The following is a 13,326-nucleotide window of genomic DNA, read 5'->3' as shown; positions in this document are numbered from 1 at the left end:
CCAGGACCCCGGGATCACTCCCTGAGCCAAAGGCAGATGCTCAACTGCTGAGCCACCCAGATGTCTCTAAAATTAGATTCTCTTATTAGTAGAAGCGTTTTATATACTCTAGCTATGGGTCCCTTCTTGGTTTATCAATGTCCTTCGATATAATAAATTCACTTTGGCACATTCATTTTATTGTTTGTATATCAAAGAATGGGAGCAACCACAATATTCAATCATAGAGACTTTAGGATAACATGTTATATCCATCCATTGCAAGAAAATATTACTTAGCTGGTTTGTAAAGACTGTAGTAACATGCAAAATTAAATATTTAATGAGATAATGTTAAGGGAAAGAAGTAGGATACAAATGTACACATCCACCAGGATTATAACTCTGAAGTAAAAGGCTGGATGAAAATATCCTAAAATGGTATCAAGTCCTTGTATGAGGATGAAAAGGGGAATTAAAAATCTTTTTCATGTATTACTAAAATTTCTATAATAAAATCCTATTCTTACTCTTAAAAAGGAATCCACATTTGAAAAATAAAAATGCCAAACACACTAGAGTATTTTTCAAGTCGGTGACAATGTATATAGCACAAATTAAGCTGTCAAAAACCTTATACTGACCAAATTACTCATAAATGTAGAATTCAACCAAATATATTTTTTCCCCAAGTATATCTAACTGAAGTCCTATTTCTTTTTCCACTTAAAAATCTCTGACATATTCCTCCAGTGGCCACTTATCACTATTTAATGTTAAAAACAAAATTCACCTTTTAAAATCCCATTTCTAAAATATTTTGAATTATTTTAAAAGAATAAAGATAATTTTCTAGGTATTATCTCCCAAAGTAGTATCTGAACTTATTCAGATTACTAAATTAGTGTTTGTACTAGAAAAGACAGTTATGTTTTGTTTTTTCATTTAATTTACATCATGCTGAATATTAGCCTTGACCGATATTTCAATATTGTTTAAATTTTTGTTTCTTAAAAAGTAGTCTAAAAAAATGCTATAAAAGACCTTATTGAGTCAAATGATGGGAAATGGAATATGGATGGTAGATTAAGTATCAGGAAGTTTACTAAAAATGGTAAGTGTCCCATGGTTATTGTTGGGCTGGCAAGACCGCAGACCTCAAAATGGCCAACTCGAGGCCAGCAACCTCCCGATAACGCCACCTTGCCACCCTACCTAACTTAGCTTACAAAGACCTGCCCTAATCGGAATGCCGCCCTGCCCCCATCTTCCCGCCGAAAACTCTAGATAAACCCTCCTGCGGTTTGCCTTGGTGCGACTTCCCTGACTTCCCTGACTCAGGCCTCCTCTCCCAGTCACTGAACCTCCTGGGAGCGCTCCCCATTAAAGCACTATTGAACCTACCACCTGGCTCTGCTGTCTTTAATTTTGTCCGTCGATCATTAAAAAGAAAACCTAACAGTTATGTAATAGACTACCTTTATTCTTAGCAAATATGCAATTTACTCTCAAAGTGTTCAGGAGAAACATATCATGTATACATACAATGGGACAGCAAATAATAAAGTAAATGGGACAAAATATTAATGATAGGTGAATCTGGGTGAAAGGCCTATGAGTATGCTATTTTTACACATGAAGTTTTTGGTAAGTTTGACATTATTTCTAAAAAAATTATTTAAAACAAATTCATGTATTTTAAAACTCTAAGCTCATTACCTTTTCCAAAAATTCAAATACATTATTTGGTGGTGGGGGGAAAGTTCTCTGAACAGTAAGTTTTAACAACCACACACACATACTCTGTACACTCTTTAAAACTGCTTTGAAAAGACTCTTATAAGCTTTATCTAGTAGTTTTTACACTGCTCTTTATATCCAGAGAGATAATTCTAGGTGGCTTGGGCAGATATTGAGGCCTTCAAGGGAGAGTGACGGCAGGTGCTCATCACAACAAAAGCAGCTTTGTTTTTGTGTGTTTGTGTATAGGGGTGTGTAAGATTTTATGTGAAAAAAGTTCTGTTGATAAAAAATCTGAAAACTAGCAATCTAAATACTTGATATCATTTTCACATTTCCACTAACTGGTCAACCAACCTATGCCTAAAAACACGTAGTGACAGGGAATCATGATCTCCTGAGGCTGCCCATAACTTTGGGCAGCTATTAACTGTTAGATTAGAGCAACAAACTTCTATACCTTCCACTCCTTGGTCCTCCCTAATTTACTTCTTAGTATCATATATAAAACAAATCTAATCTCCCTTCCACATGACAATTCTTCAGATTTGAAGACTGATATCTCACTTTTCTAGATTCTCTTTCCATACCATCTTAGACACTTCCCATTTATTTAATATTAATACCCTTACATCCAGAATTATATGCAATATAACCAGGGAAGTCTTATCTATGAGCAAAGCATTTATCAACATTTTTACTCGAAACAGCACACACTCAGTAGAAAGAAGAACTCCCCTTAGGTTTTCTGCTACTCAAGTGACACAACTAGCTCATATTGGGTTTACTGTTGGTTATGTCCCTCTTTGGTTTACCTGTGCTGCTTCAAGGCTGTTTCTTTCCTATCTTTTATTTATGCAGTTGAATGTTTTAATACAGGGGTAGAACATAATATACATTTCTTTTACATCATGTATTTTGAAAGTCAGTGTCTGAAATCTTTTTGGATACTATTCTACTATCCATAAGTCTATGCAGAGTTCCTAACTTTGTGCCACTGGCAAATTTTATTAGCATGCATTTTACATATCTTCATCCAGTTCAATATTGAACAGGGCCAATATTTAGAAGATATCTAATACTAAAAGACTCCCCCTAAAGATAGCCACATCCCTCTTGGTCCAGTATTCTGTATACTCTTCCAGTTTATTGTACCCAACTGTACCACTGCTAAGCTTATCTTTCCCCATTAGATCCACAGGAACAATCATAACACACTTAAATACACTTTCTACTCTAACTGCATAGTATCTTATTCATCCATGAAAGTAACTGAGATAATATGTGAAAATTTGCTTCGATAAACAATCACCTGCATTAAGGAACCCTATCAGTGATAGATTATAGTAATCACCACTTCAAGTGTTTATAATCTCCCTCTGTAATAATCTATTTTAGAATCTTAACAAGAATCAAAACCATTCTTAACTAGGCATTAGCTTACAGAAACATTTACTTCTCATTTTGAAAATGGGAACTATTGCTGTCTGATTCCATTCTTTTAGAACCATTTTCATTCTCTTCAATTTCTTACACATCACTGAAAAAAATACAGTGATCTCTCTGGCAAGGCAAACTGTCTTAGTAGCCACAGATGCTATGTAGTTCAGTGACTCTTAAGTAGGAGTGACTCTTAAGTAGGAGTGACTGTGCTATGCCCAAGGAATATTATAATGTCTGGAGAGATTTTTGGTTGTCAAGACTAGGGAGCACTACTGGAATCTAGTGGTCAGAGGCCAAGGAAGCTGCTAAGCATATTACAATGCACAGGACAACTTTCCACAGCAAATAATTATCTGCTCCAAATGCCAACACTGTTGAAGCTGAAAAATGATGCAGTCCAGTCTTCTACTATCTACACAAAAACCCATTTTCAACATTCATAGTGGGAAGGTTTCCAGAACAAAAATTCCCAATCTAAAAACTTCATGAGTGAATCGTAACACTTTTGAAAGATTTTAGTTATTACAAACTACGAAGTGCCAGATCTACCACTTAGTACCCAAGCGACCTTTTTACAAGTGAGCGCCCTATGGGCCCCAGCATCTTCATCTGTAAAATGAAATTAAAGTCAACAGATTTTACAAGGCTCTGAAGATCAAAGGAAACAGTGTGAAAGTGTTTAATAAACAGTAAAGCACTATTTAGCTTATATTTAGGTTATAATTACATAATCCCATATAGAGAGCAAATATAAGATTCCATAACTACTTTCTTGTGGCTCTTATCTACTAATCCTGGTTCTATGCTCTGTAACAAAATAGATTAAATCCATTCCTCCTTCAAATACAGCATCTTCATGTATATCTTCTTCTAAGTTAAATATCTCTAATTTCTGCAATGATTTTCATGTTATATGTCTTTATCCTGTTGGAGGGAGGTGAAGAATGCCTTCCTCTCCATCATAATTGCTTAATTATACTTAAAAAAAAAGTTCAATAAGATAGATTTTCATCTCACCATGATTTAGAATTGAGTTTTACTCAACATAAGACATAAGGAGAGACCTTTCAGAGGCTTTGGTGGGAGTTTGTTAAATCTTTTATTGTGGCATTCTTTTTTTTATCATTCTGTTTGTTGATGAGAATGTTGTATATTTATACAGTTAAACCAGTAAACTAAGTATATTTTGACCTTTAAGGAAATTGAGGGAGACTGTCAGTCTGGAGAGCATCTAGAGTAGAATGACCAAGGTAGTTGAGAAGCAGGGAAGCATGTCGCATTCTTATTCTGAACACCATTAAATTTTAGCACTGGGGATTATTATGAAGGAGGAAAGCTGTAAGAAGAGGGAGAAGGGGGAAATCTGTATGATTCTGCTCTCAAGAAGCATGTAATTTTAAAGGAGATAAGATGTATATAAATTGTTATTTAAGGGGTGCCTGGGTGGCTGAGTCGGTTAAGCTCCCTCTTGATCTCAGCTCAGATCTTGATCCTCCAGGTCATGAGTTCAAGCCCCACGTTGGACTCCACTCTGAGCATGAAGCCGCATTAAAAAAGAAAAAAAAAACTTATTTAAAATAAGAAGGGAGAGGTGGGGGAAAGGCAAGAACACTTATTTAACTCCTGCTCTGTACTTGGCACTCTGTTAAGTCTTATAACCTGTGTCATCTTACTTAGTTCTGAAAGCTCTGTTAAAAAAAATGGGTGATAGCTTCTTTTTACAGATGAAGAAACTGAGTCTCAGAAATTTGTTCATAGTAATACCTTGAATTAGAACTATGATTTGTTGGGCAGCCCAGGTGGCTCAGCGGTTTAGCACTGCCTTCAGTCCAGGGGGTGATCCTAGAGACCTGGGATGGAGTCCTAAGGCGGGCTCCTTGCATGGAGCCTGCTCCTCCCTCTGCCTGTATCTCTGCCCCTCTCTCTGTCTCTTGTGAATAAATAAAATCTTAAAAAACAACAACAACAACAACAAAAAAAAACTAGGATTTGTTTTTGGGTTTTTTTTTTTTTTTAAGATTTTATTTATTCATGAGAGACACAGAAAGAGGCAGAGGCACAGGCAGAGGGAGGAGCAGGCTCCCCATAGGGAGCCCAATACGGGACTTGATCCCAGGACTCCGGGATCACGTCCTGAGCCAAAGGCAGACGCTCAACCGCTGAGCCACCCAGGCATCCCTAGAACTAGGATTTGGACTTTAATCTTACTTTAAAGCCTACACTCATGTCACTAACCACATTGCCTCCCCTGAGCAGCCCAGATAAAATACTATGAAATGTTCAAGTGGCATTTGATGAACTGGGACCTAGTGGAAAGTAAAGGATTTGAACAGAAAGGAATAATCTAATAAGAATAAAAATAATAATCTGGGTCTTATTATATGTACATATATCCTATAATTAATAATAACTGCCATTCCTGTTAGTGTTCATAAATATGAAGGTATATTCTTTTATTACTATAAAGAAGGAATGATCAATCCTAGGTTTTTGTTTTTTTTATTTTAAACATTACATTTATTTATTTGAAGATTTATTTATTTGAAGGAGAGAGAGCAGAGTTAGAGAGCATGAATGGGGGGAGCACAGAAGCAGAGGCAGAAGCAGACTCTCTGATGAGCAGGGAGCCCAATGTGGGGCTCGATCCCAGGACCCTGGAATCACGACCTAAGCTGAAGGCAGGTGCTGAACTGACTGAGCCACCCAGGTGTCCCCTCAATCCTAGTTTCTATAAATTGGAAGTAAATCTATTTTTCCCCAAATTGTTTTTTGGTAATTATTTCTTTTGCATCTTCTGTAAACAAAGATAACAAAATTAACCTATAAATAAATCATGAAGTTTACAACTCTAGAAATTATTACCTGTTTGCCTTTACTAACTTCATTTGCACAAGTGGAAAGTTCTTCATGAATCACTCTGCAGTTTGTTATTAAACTTGTTGTTTGTGAGGTCGACAAGGGATCCCAAATGAATTCTACAAAGTCTGAAACAAAGTTTCAGTAGTGTACAATTTATTTACTAGATTGCTTTACTTGTCACAAATAAACAGCTGAGGCCTTTAGCAAAGACTTCCATCCTACACAATTTAAAATCCATGCCAATCATTACTATTATGTATTTGCATACATCAATTTCCTTGTCCTTTTTGGGCTCTGTTGAATTTTTCTAACTCAGTCACAGCCATAGTTAAATCCACCTGTCACTGAGTCAATGGCTCTAACCATGTGGCTAAACCATGGCTAGGAAAAAAAATACACTTTAAACTTATCAAGGTAAAACTCCAGTAAGCCCTTCACTCTGCCTAGCAATCATATTGTTTCCCTGGCCCATTCCACCTCTCTCTCACCCAGATGATCATTTCATGTCTTTTTCTTCTCAGTATATGAACTTAGTTCTTCTAGACGACTATTTACTTTTTTTCTCTTTGCTTTCACCCTCATGCTGATGACTTCCTCAACTGATGGAAAACAGACAAGCAACTACTGCAGAATCTACACACTTACCTACATGTATGCCCACATACTCTGAACTTGTCTTCCATTCTTATGGATGAAGCACCTATGGTCTTCGCTAAGGCCAACCTTTTATTTGTGCAAAATGTCTCAACCCTTTTGGCTTACTGGAAGATCCTGTTTCTGGAATTCACCCTTTTAATTTCAGTATTGCTATCACTTCCACTGGATCTTTCCCATTAGCCTTAGAAGAATTATTCCCTTATATTGAAAATAATCCCTCCCTTGACCCTTCTTTTCCCTCTAGTACTGCCTGATTTTCCTTCACTTTACAACAAAATTCTTCAAAAACCATCTCTAATTTCTCCCCTCCTTTTAACTCTTGAATTCATTTCAATTATTCAATTAGGCCTTATCTCCAACCATTCTACCTATTCTTACCATTGCAATGACTTTCACATTGCAAAACCTGATGGTTGATTCTAGTCCCCATCTGATTTATCAGCAACAATTGGGAAAGTTGATCACTACCCTTACAAACATTTCTTTCTTGGCATCCAGGATAGCATTCCTGGTTTCCCACCTACCTCTGTGGTCTCCTTTGCTGGGTGCCTGTCATCTCTTTGATTCATAAATGCTGGAGTACCTCAGGACTCAGGTCACTTAGCTCTTCTTTCCTATTTACATTTATACCTTAGTATTTAAGGTCAGTTTTATGGCTCTAAATGGTATCTATGTGCTGATAATTCCGAATTTATGTCTGCTACTTGGATCTCTCCTTTAGATTCACATATTCAACAACCTAATTGGCATCTCTATTTGGATAACAGGCATCGCAAATTCAACATTTGTCAAACTGAGCTCCTGATAACACCTCCTTACCCTAAATGTGGTCCTCTCAGTCTCTTCCACTTCAGGAAATGGCAACTTTGTCCTTCCACATGCCCAAACCCATGCAGTCACTTTTGATTCCTCTCTCTTTTACTCCACACAACCAATCCATTAACAAATTGTTAGTGCTCTCTTTAAATGTATGCAGAATTTGACCACTTTTCAGCACCTCCACTTTTAATACCCTACCCTAAGCTAGTATCATCTGTTGGATTACTGCAAAAGCTTTCTAAGTTTATTCAGTTTATTCTCAACACAGTAAACACAGTGATTCTATTAAAATGTTAGGCAGATAATCATTTCTCTGTTCCAAACTCTCCAATTACTTCTCACTCTTTCACTTACAGTAAGAAATTAAGGTCTTACAAATGATTATAAGGACCTATAGAACACAGTTCCTGTCATCTTTTAAAAAGGTTTTTAGGGGGGTGCAGGGAGAGAGAGAGAGAGAGAGAATCTAAAGCAGACTCTGCGGGGAATGGGGTGGGGGAGCCCAACGCAGTACTTGATCCCATGACCGAGATCATATCCTGAACTGAAACCAAGAACTGGACGCTTGACTGAGCCACCCAGGGACCCCAGCTTTTGCCATCTTGTTAATCTCTTTCTGCTCTCCACCCATCCTCACTCTACTATAGCTAAACTGGCCTATGTGCTGTTTTTCAAGCAAATCAGGCTGGCTCCTGCCTCGGGGCCTTTGCATTTGCTGTTTCCACTGCCTTGGGTCTTATTTCCCCAGATATTCCTAAGGCCCACTTCTTCCTTTCAGAGTCTCAATTGTGACCTTCTCAAGAAGGCCTTCTCTGGCCAGTCTATTTTAAATTGCAATTCTCTTTGATAATTTGTATCCTTTCTCTTACTTTTTCATCTTAGCCCTCATAACTAACATGTTCTAGGTTTTCTTTATCTTGTTTATTATCTGTCTTTTTCACAGAATGTAAGCTGCAGGAGAGAAGGAATTATTTTATTCACTACTGCATATGCTGAGGCAACAACAGTGCCTAACTCAGGGTAGACCCTTGTAAAATACAAGTTAACTAACAGAAAAAATGAAATAGGTTTTAAAAGAAAAACCCCAAGCCAGATGTGGCAATTGCTTGTATAGGGAAGAAAGATGGAGGAGTGAATGACTGAAAATCCTGGTTTGAATACATGGGTAGATGGAGATGTACCTTTCTAGGTAAAAAACATAAGAGAAGTAGAACTGCTGCAAAGATGGTAAGTATGATTTCACATGTGGACTTGGAGATGCCTATTGGGCATCCAAGTAGATGTACTCAGAAAGTACTTTGGTAAGAGAGATCTGGACTTGCTCTAGTTCTTTTGGATTTAAAATTATGTAGAGCAGCACTATCCAAAGTAACTTTCAGAATGATGGAAAAAACACATCATAACTGCTGATAGCCATGAGCTACATATATATGACTATTAAGTATTTAAAATGTCATTAGGGTGACTGAGGAACTGGATTTTAATTTTACTTAGCTGAAAATTTTAATAATCACATTTAGTCACTGGTTACCACACTGAACAACACAGATATAGATGGCACTAAAGGAGAGCATGACATTTTCCAAGGGGCTCATGAAGAGTAAAAGAGGGTCCAGGACAAAACTTGAGATTAAATATACAATACTAATTTCTCATAATTCTACTTATTTGAGGGACTTTAATTTTAAGTGATGTATTTGGAGATTTTAGAAGAGTACTTAAATGAGGCATACATATTCTGTGTTATCATTAAGAAAGCTAGGTAAAAGTATTAACTTTTTAATACAACTATGACTGTACTGCAAGATACACTGAGAAAAATCCTTAAAGCTTAGCCAAATTGGCTAAGAAGCAATACAAAAGTGGTTGCTTCATCTTTTAAGAGTTCTGGAGACTTTGGTATAAGAATCAATTCTCAGGGACATGGTGAAACAGATCAAGTAAAATTTCGGATGAAACAAATCTTCAGGAAGCACAAACACCATTGTAAGTGCAGATGTGGGGAAGATGTAATAATGTTTTTTAAAGAAAGAAGAAATGAACAGAAATGGGGTGAAGTCAAGGGAAAGAAAGAAAGGAATAGGAATGAAAGTATGCCACTAATAAACGACTTAGATATTATAAAAGCAACACTACTGTCACAAATGCTAACGGCAGAGAAATACTAGCAGTTTGGTAGCCAATCACTTGTGCAAAGAAGCACTTTTTAACCACCTTCAGTTACATTTATTGGTTTTTACTGCATATTTCTGCATTCAAAAACTTCTGAAAAAAATTGTGAATATAGCAGAAATTATTGATCCTAGACTCCACCAGAGAATAATTTAATTTTATCAAGATTACAAAGCAGTACCTGTAAGTCGTGGAATAACTGTTTTGTTGATGACAGTAGGCAAGATTTTCTTATCAGAATTATCTTCCTTCTTTGAATCTTCCACACTGTTAGCCATAAATTTTTCTATAGATGTGAACCACGGCATCTGTTTTAAACCTATGGCATCAAACTTACAAATAAAATTATCAAAAATTTTAATACATCAAAAAAATTAGTTTATTTTAAAAATAATCATATTTTCAGTAATTGCCTGTTCTGAGAATCAAACATAATAATTCCATATTTTAATCCCCTGTATTTAGCCCTAGACCACCAATACTAGGCAGAATGACATGACAAATACATGATGTCTAAACAGTATGACAAGAAACTACATTCTATGCACCATTCATATGACAAATACTCCAAAAATGTCCACTGTGTTCAGAACCTGCCACACATTACTTTTGGGAACAAAATATATATTTGTAAGAATAGCACTTAAAATAACCATGGAATTTGTTTATAAAAAATCATTTACCTCATGCAAAAGTCATTTCTGGTTCCCTCAATTCTCATAGGCACAAATTTGTATTTATAGGTGGTTTAGCTTACTAAACAAGTAGCAGATGGCCAATTATTATTTGTGGAATCAATGAATGAACAGATCTCTGCTAAGTGTAACAGAGTACTCGACTCAGCTTGAGTGGTTAACAACTAGGCTGCTTTTCAACCAACTACTTAACATTTTCTTACAGATAAACTTAGTTCCTGTACTATGAATACTGCCTGGCCCTGAACCTAACACAGCAACAGGCAGGCATGCATGACTAGGGCAGAGAAAGAGAAAAGGATATGGCTGTCTCCTTCATGTTGTTAAATCTTTATCTTCGTTTCTCCTCTATTCCTACAATTTCACTTTCTCATTTGTTTCCTCACTAGACATATCCACATGGATGTTCCACACTATCAGTAAACCTTCCTTCAAAATCTTTTTCCCTCTGGAAATGCCTCATTTCTATTAATGGAACTACTACTGTTCTAATAACCCAGAATCAAAACACTGGGGCCACCTTTCAATGTGGTGTGTCAGGGTGATTCTCAGTATTTTACTAATTCTTTATTTTAATTCTAATACAGTTAATATACAGTTGTATTAGTTTCAGGTGTACAATATAGCAATTCAACGCCTCCATACATCACCCAGTGCTCATCACAGCAAGTGCACTCTTTAATCTCTATCACCTATTTCACCCACCCTACCCCCCTACCCTCCTCCTCCTTTCTGGTAACCATCAGTTTGTTCTCCATGGTTATGAGTCTGTTTCTTGTTTTTTTTCTCTTTCTCTGTAATCCACCCTTTCTCTTTCCTTTGTCACTACCACTCTGTACGAAGAATTCACTACCTTGGACTTGGGGTACAGCAGTAGCCTTTCAGTATTATATCCATCTCTCATCTTCCTTCCCTCCAAGTTAGCCTGCTGCTAGGACTTTGTAAAACATTTTATTACTTTCATAATGCGACTCCTCCCATTATTTACCAAAATAAGTTCCTATCTCTTTAGGATCTGAAACTCTATACAATCTCTACTTCCCGAACTATGATTTCTCCTTAAGGGCCTTTACAAAAAATTCCTTTTTGTCTCCTGTTTAAATCTCCTATACTTTTCAGTCCTCATTTAAATCCTCCCTCCTCAATGCAGCTTTCCAAACCAAATTATTGCCAATACCTTATCTCCAAACTTCAGTACTATTGGTACCTAAGTTGAATTTCCTCACACTAAAATTCTTAAAAGCTAATACTGGGCAGCCCTGGTGGCCCAGCGGTTTAGCGCCGCTTTTAGCCCGGAGTGTGATCGTGGAGACCTGGGATCAAGTCCCACGTTGGGCTCCCCGCATGGAGTCTGCTTCTCTCTCTGCCTGTCTCTCTCTGTCATGAATAAATAAAATCTTAAAAAAAAAAAAAAAAGCTAATACTATTTTTACATTTTTAAATCATTTAAAAATGGTTTTAAATTTATCAGAGAAGTAGATAAAAAAATGTTTCCTTGACAGATGTTTAGTGCTATTCAGCCTTAAAAATAAAGGGAGAAACAAAAAGAAAAGAAACAAGAAAAGATGAATGCAAACTATTATCCCAAAGCACTATCAATTCCAACTGTATTTTAAAGCTAAACTGATAACAAGGGCATTTTAATAATGACCGTGGCAGAATTATTTCTTCCCTATGTTAAGCTTAAATACCTTAAGAGGATTCCAATCAATCAACTGAACTCGGATTAGGGGATTTAAAAGCTTCGGTATGCACAAACTAATGAAAGCTTCATAATAAGAATCAGGATACTTTTCTCGCCATTGTTGAAATTTCAACAAAATATGCTGGATATTACAAAAATCATCATGTACATCTTCAAAAATCTTCTTGTGGTCCTGTAAAATATCACCTGTAAACAAAATGAGTCTCTGTGTTTCGGGCATTTTAAGTTTGTGAACTTTATTTGCTTTCTATAAACACAGTCATGTACAACTATGTATGTAATCAACTGAGCTGAAAACTTTCCTTTGATGTTAACGTATAAATTAAAAAAATAAATCACTTTAATAGCAATAGGGACACTAACAAACTCCACCATTTATTGAGTCCCTGCTATTTCAGTGTATAACTATCTTCTCTACAAGGCAGGTGTTACTACCTATTCACAGACAAAAAACAAGCAAACAAACAACATGAGATTCAGGGAAGTCAATGGACCTGCCTAAGATCACACAGAATACAGCCCTTCTTCAAACCCATCTATTTGACTGTAAGGCCCACATTCTTTCAAATATACCATATTTTACTTTCTCATACCATTAAAATTTTTAAGTAACCTCTACCCCCACCATGGGACTCAAACTCATAATCCTGAGATCAAGAGTTACATGCTTTACCACCTGAGCGAACCAGGTACCTCTAAATGTAATTGTTTTCAATTGAAAACTATAATATAGAGTTTGTAGCAGAGAAATGAAATAAAAAATGTTCATCATTCCTTTACAAAAGATGAGAAAGGCTGAGGGAAAAAAACCGTAAGGATGTAGAATACTCACAACGTTCCTCCATTTTATCTCATTTTTCTCAGAAGTAGAAAAAGTGTTTTTTGTTTTTTTGAGTAAACTCTACCCCCCAACATGGGGCTCTAGCTCACGACCCCAAGCTCAAGATCAAGAGTCAGTTCTACAGATTGAGCCAGCCAAGTGCCCCAGGAAAAGTCTAAAAAGGGGGTAAAAAATGTGTTCCTTTTTTCCCTGAATTTCAACTATTTTATATATTTTATGTATTTAAGGGGAATTACAGTAAAGTATTTCTTACCATTTCAATATTTCAAATTAAGACATATTAGAAACTTGATAACTAACCTTGGGTTTCTTGGAAGTCAATCATGTCTTCTGAAGACAGTTCATCATCACTAGATGTCCCTTCCTGGTGATCACAATTCCCACAAAGTGCCCTTGCTTGTCTTCTTCGTGACCTA

General features: G+C 36.4%; 1 protein-coding gene across 7 annotated transcripts in view; it reads right to left on the bottom strand.

Moving 5' to 3' along the window:
• GCFC2 (GC-rich sequence DNA-binding factor 2) overlaps nt 1–13,326 on the bottom strand; it is a 47,905-nt gene that overhangs the window by 11,172 nt on the left and 23,407 nt on the right. For 4 of the 7 annotated variants that reach the window (XM_025453727.3, XM_025453728.3, XM_025453729.3 and 1 more), the window contains 4 exons: nt 13,211–13,323; nt 12,056–12,255; nt 9,851–10,001; nt 6,025–6,146 (listed from right to left, as the gene is read on the bottom strand). In XM_025453727.3, the coding sequence (XP_025309512.1) occupies nt 6,025–6,146; nt 9,851–10,001; nt 12,056–12,255; nt 13,211–13,323 (586 nt within the window). Of the gene's footprint in view, nt 1–6,024; nt 6,147–9,850; nt 10,002–12,055; nt 12,256–13,210; nt 13,324–13,326 lie in introns of those variants that run through there. The other 3 variants (XR_007403352.1, XM_025453730.3, XM_025453731.3) reach the window with 3 other exon arrangements.

Source organism: Canis lupus, chromosome 17 (genome assembly GCF_003254725.2).
Source record: "Canis lupus dingo isolate Sandy chromosome 17, ASM325472v2, whole genome shotgun sequence".
NCBI classification, from domain to species: domain Eukaryota; kingdom Metazoa; phylum Chordata; class Mammalia; order Carnivora; family Canidae; genus Canis; species Canis lupus.
This window is presented reverse-complemented; position numbering and strand designations above follow the sequence as displayed.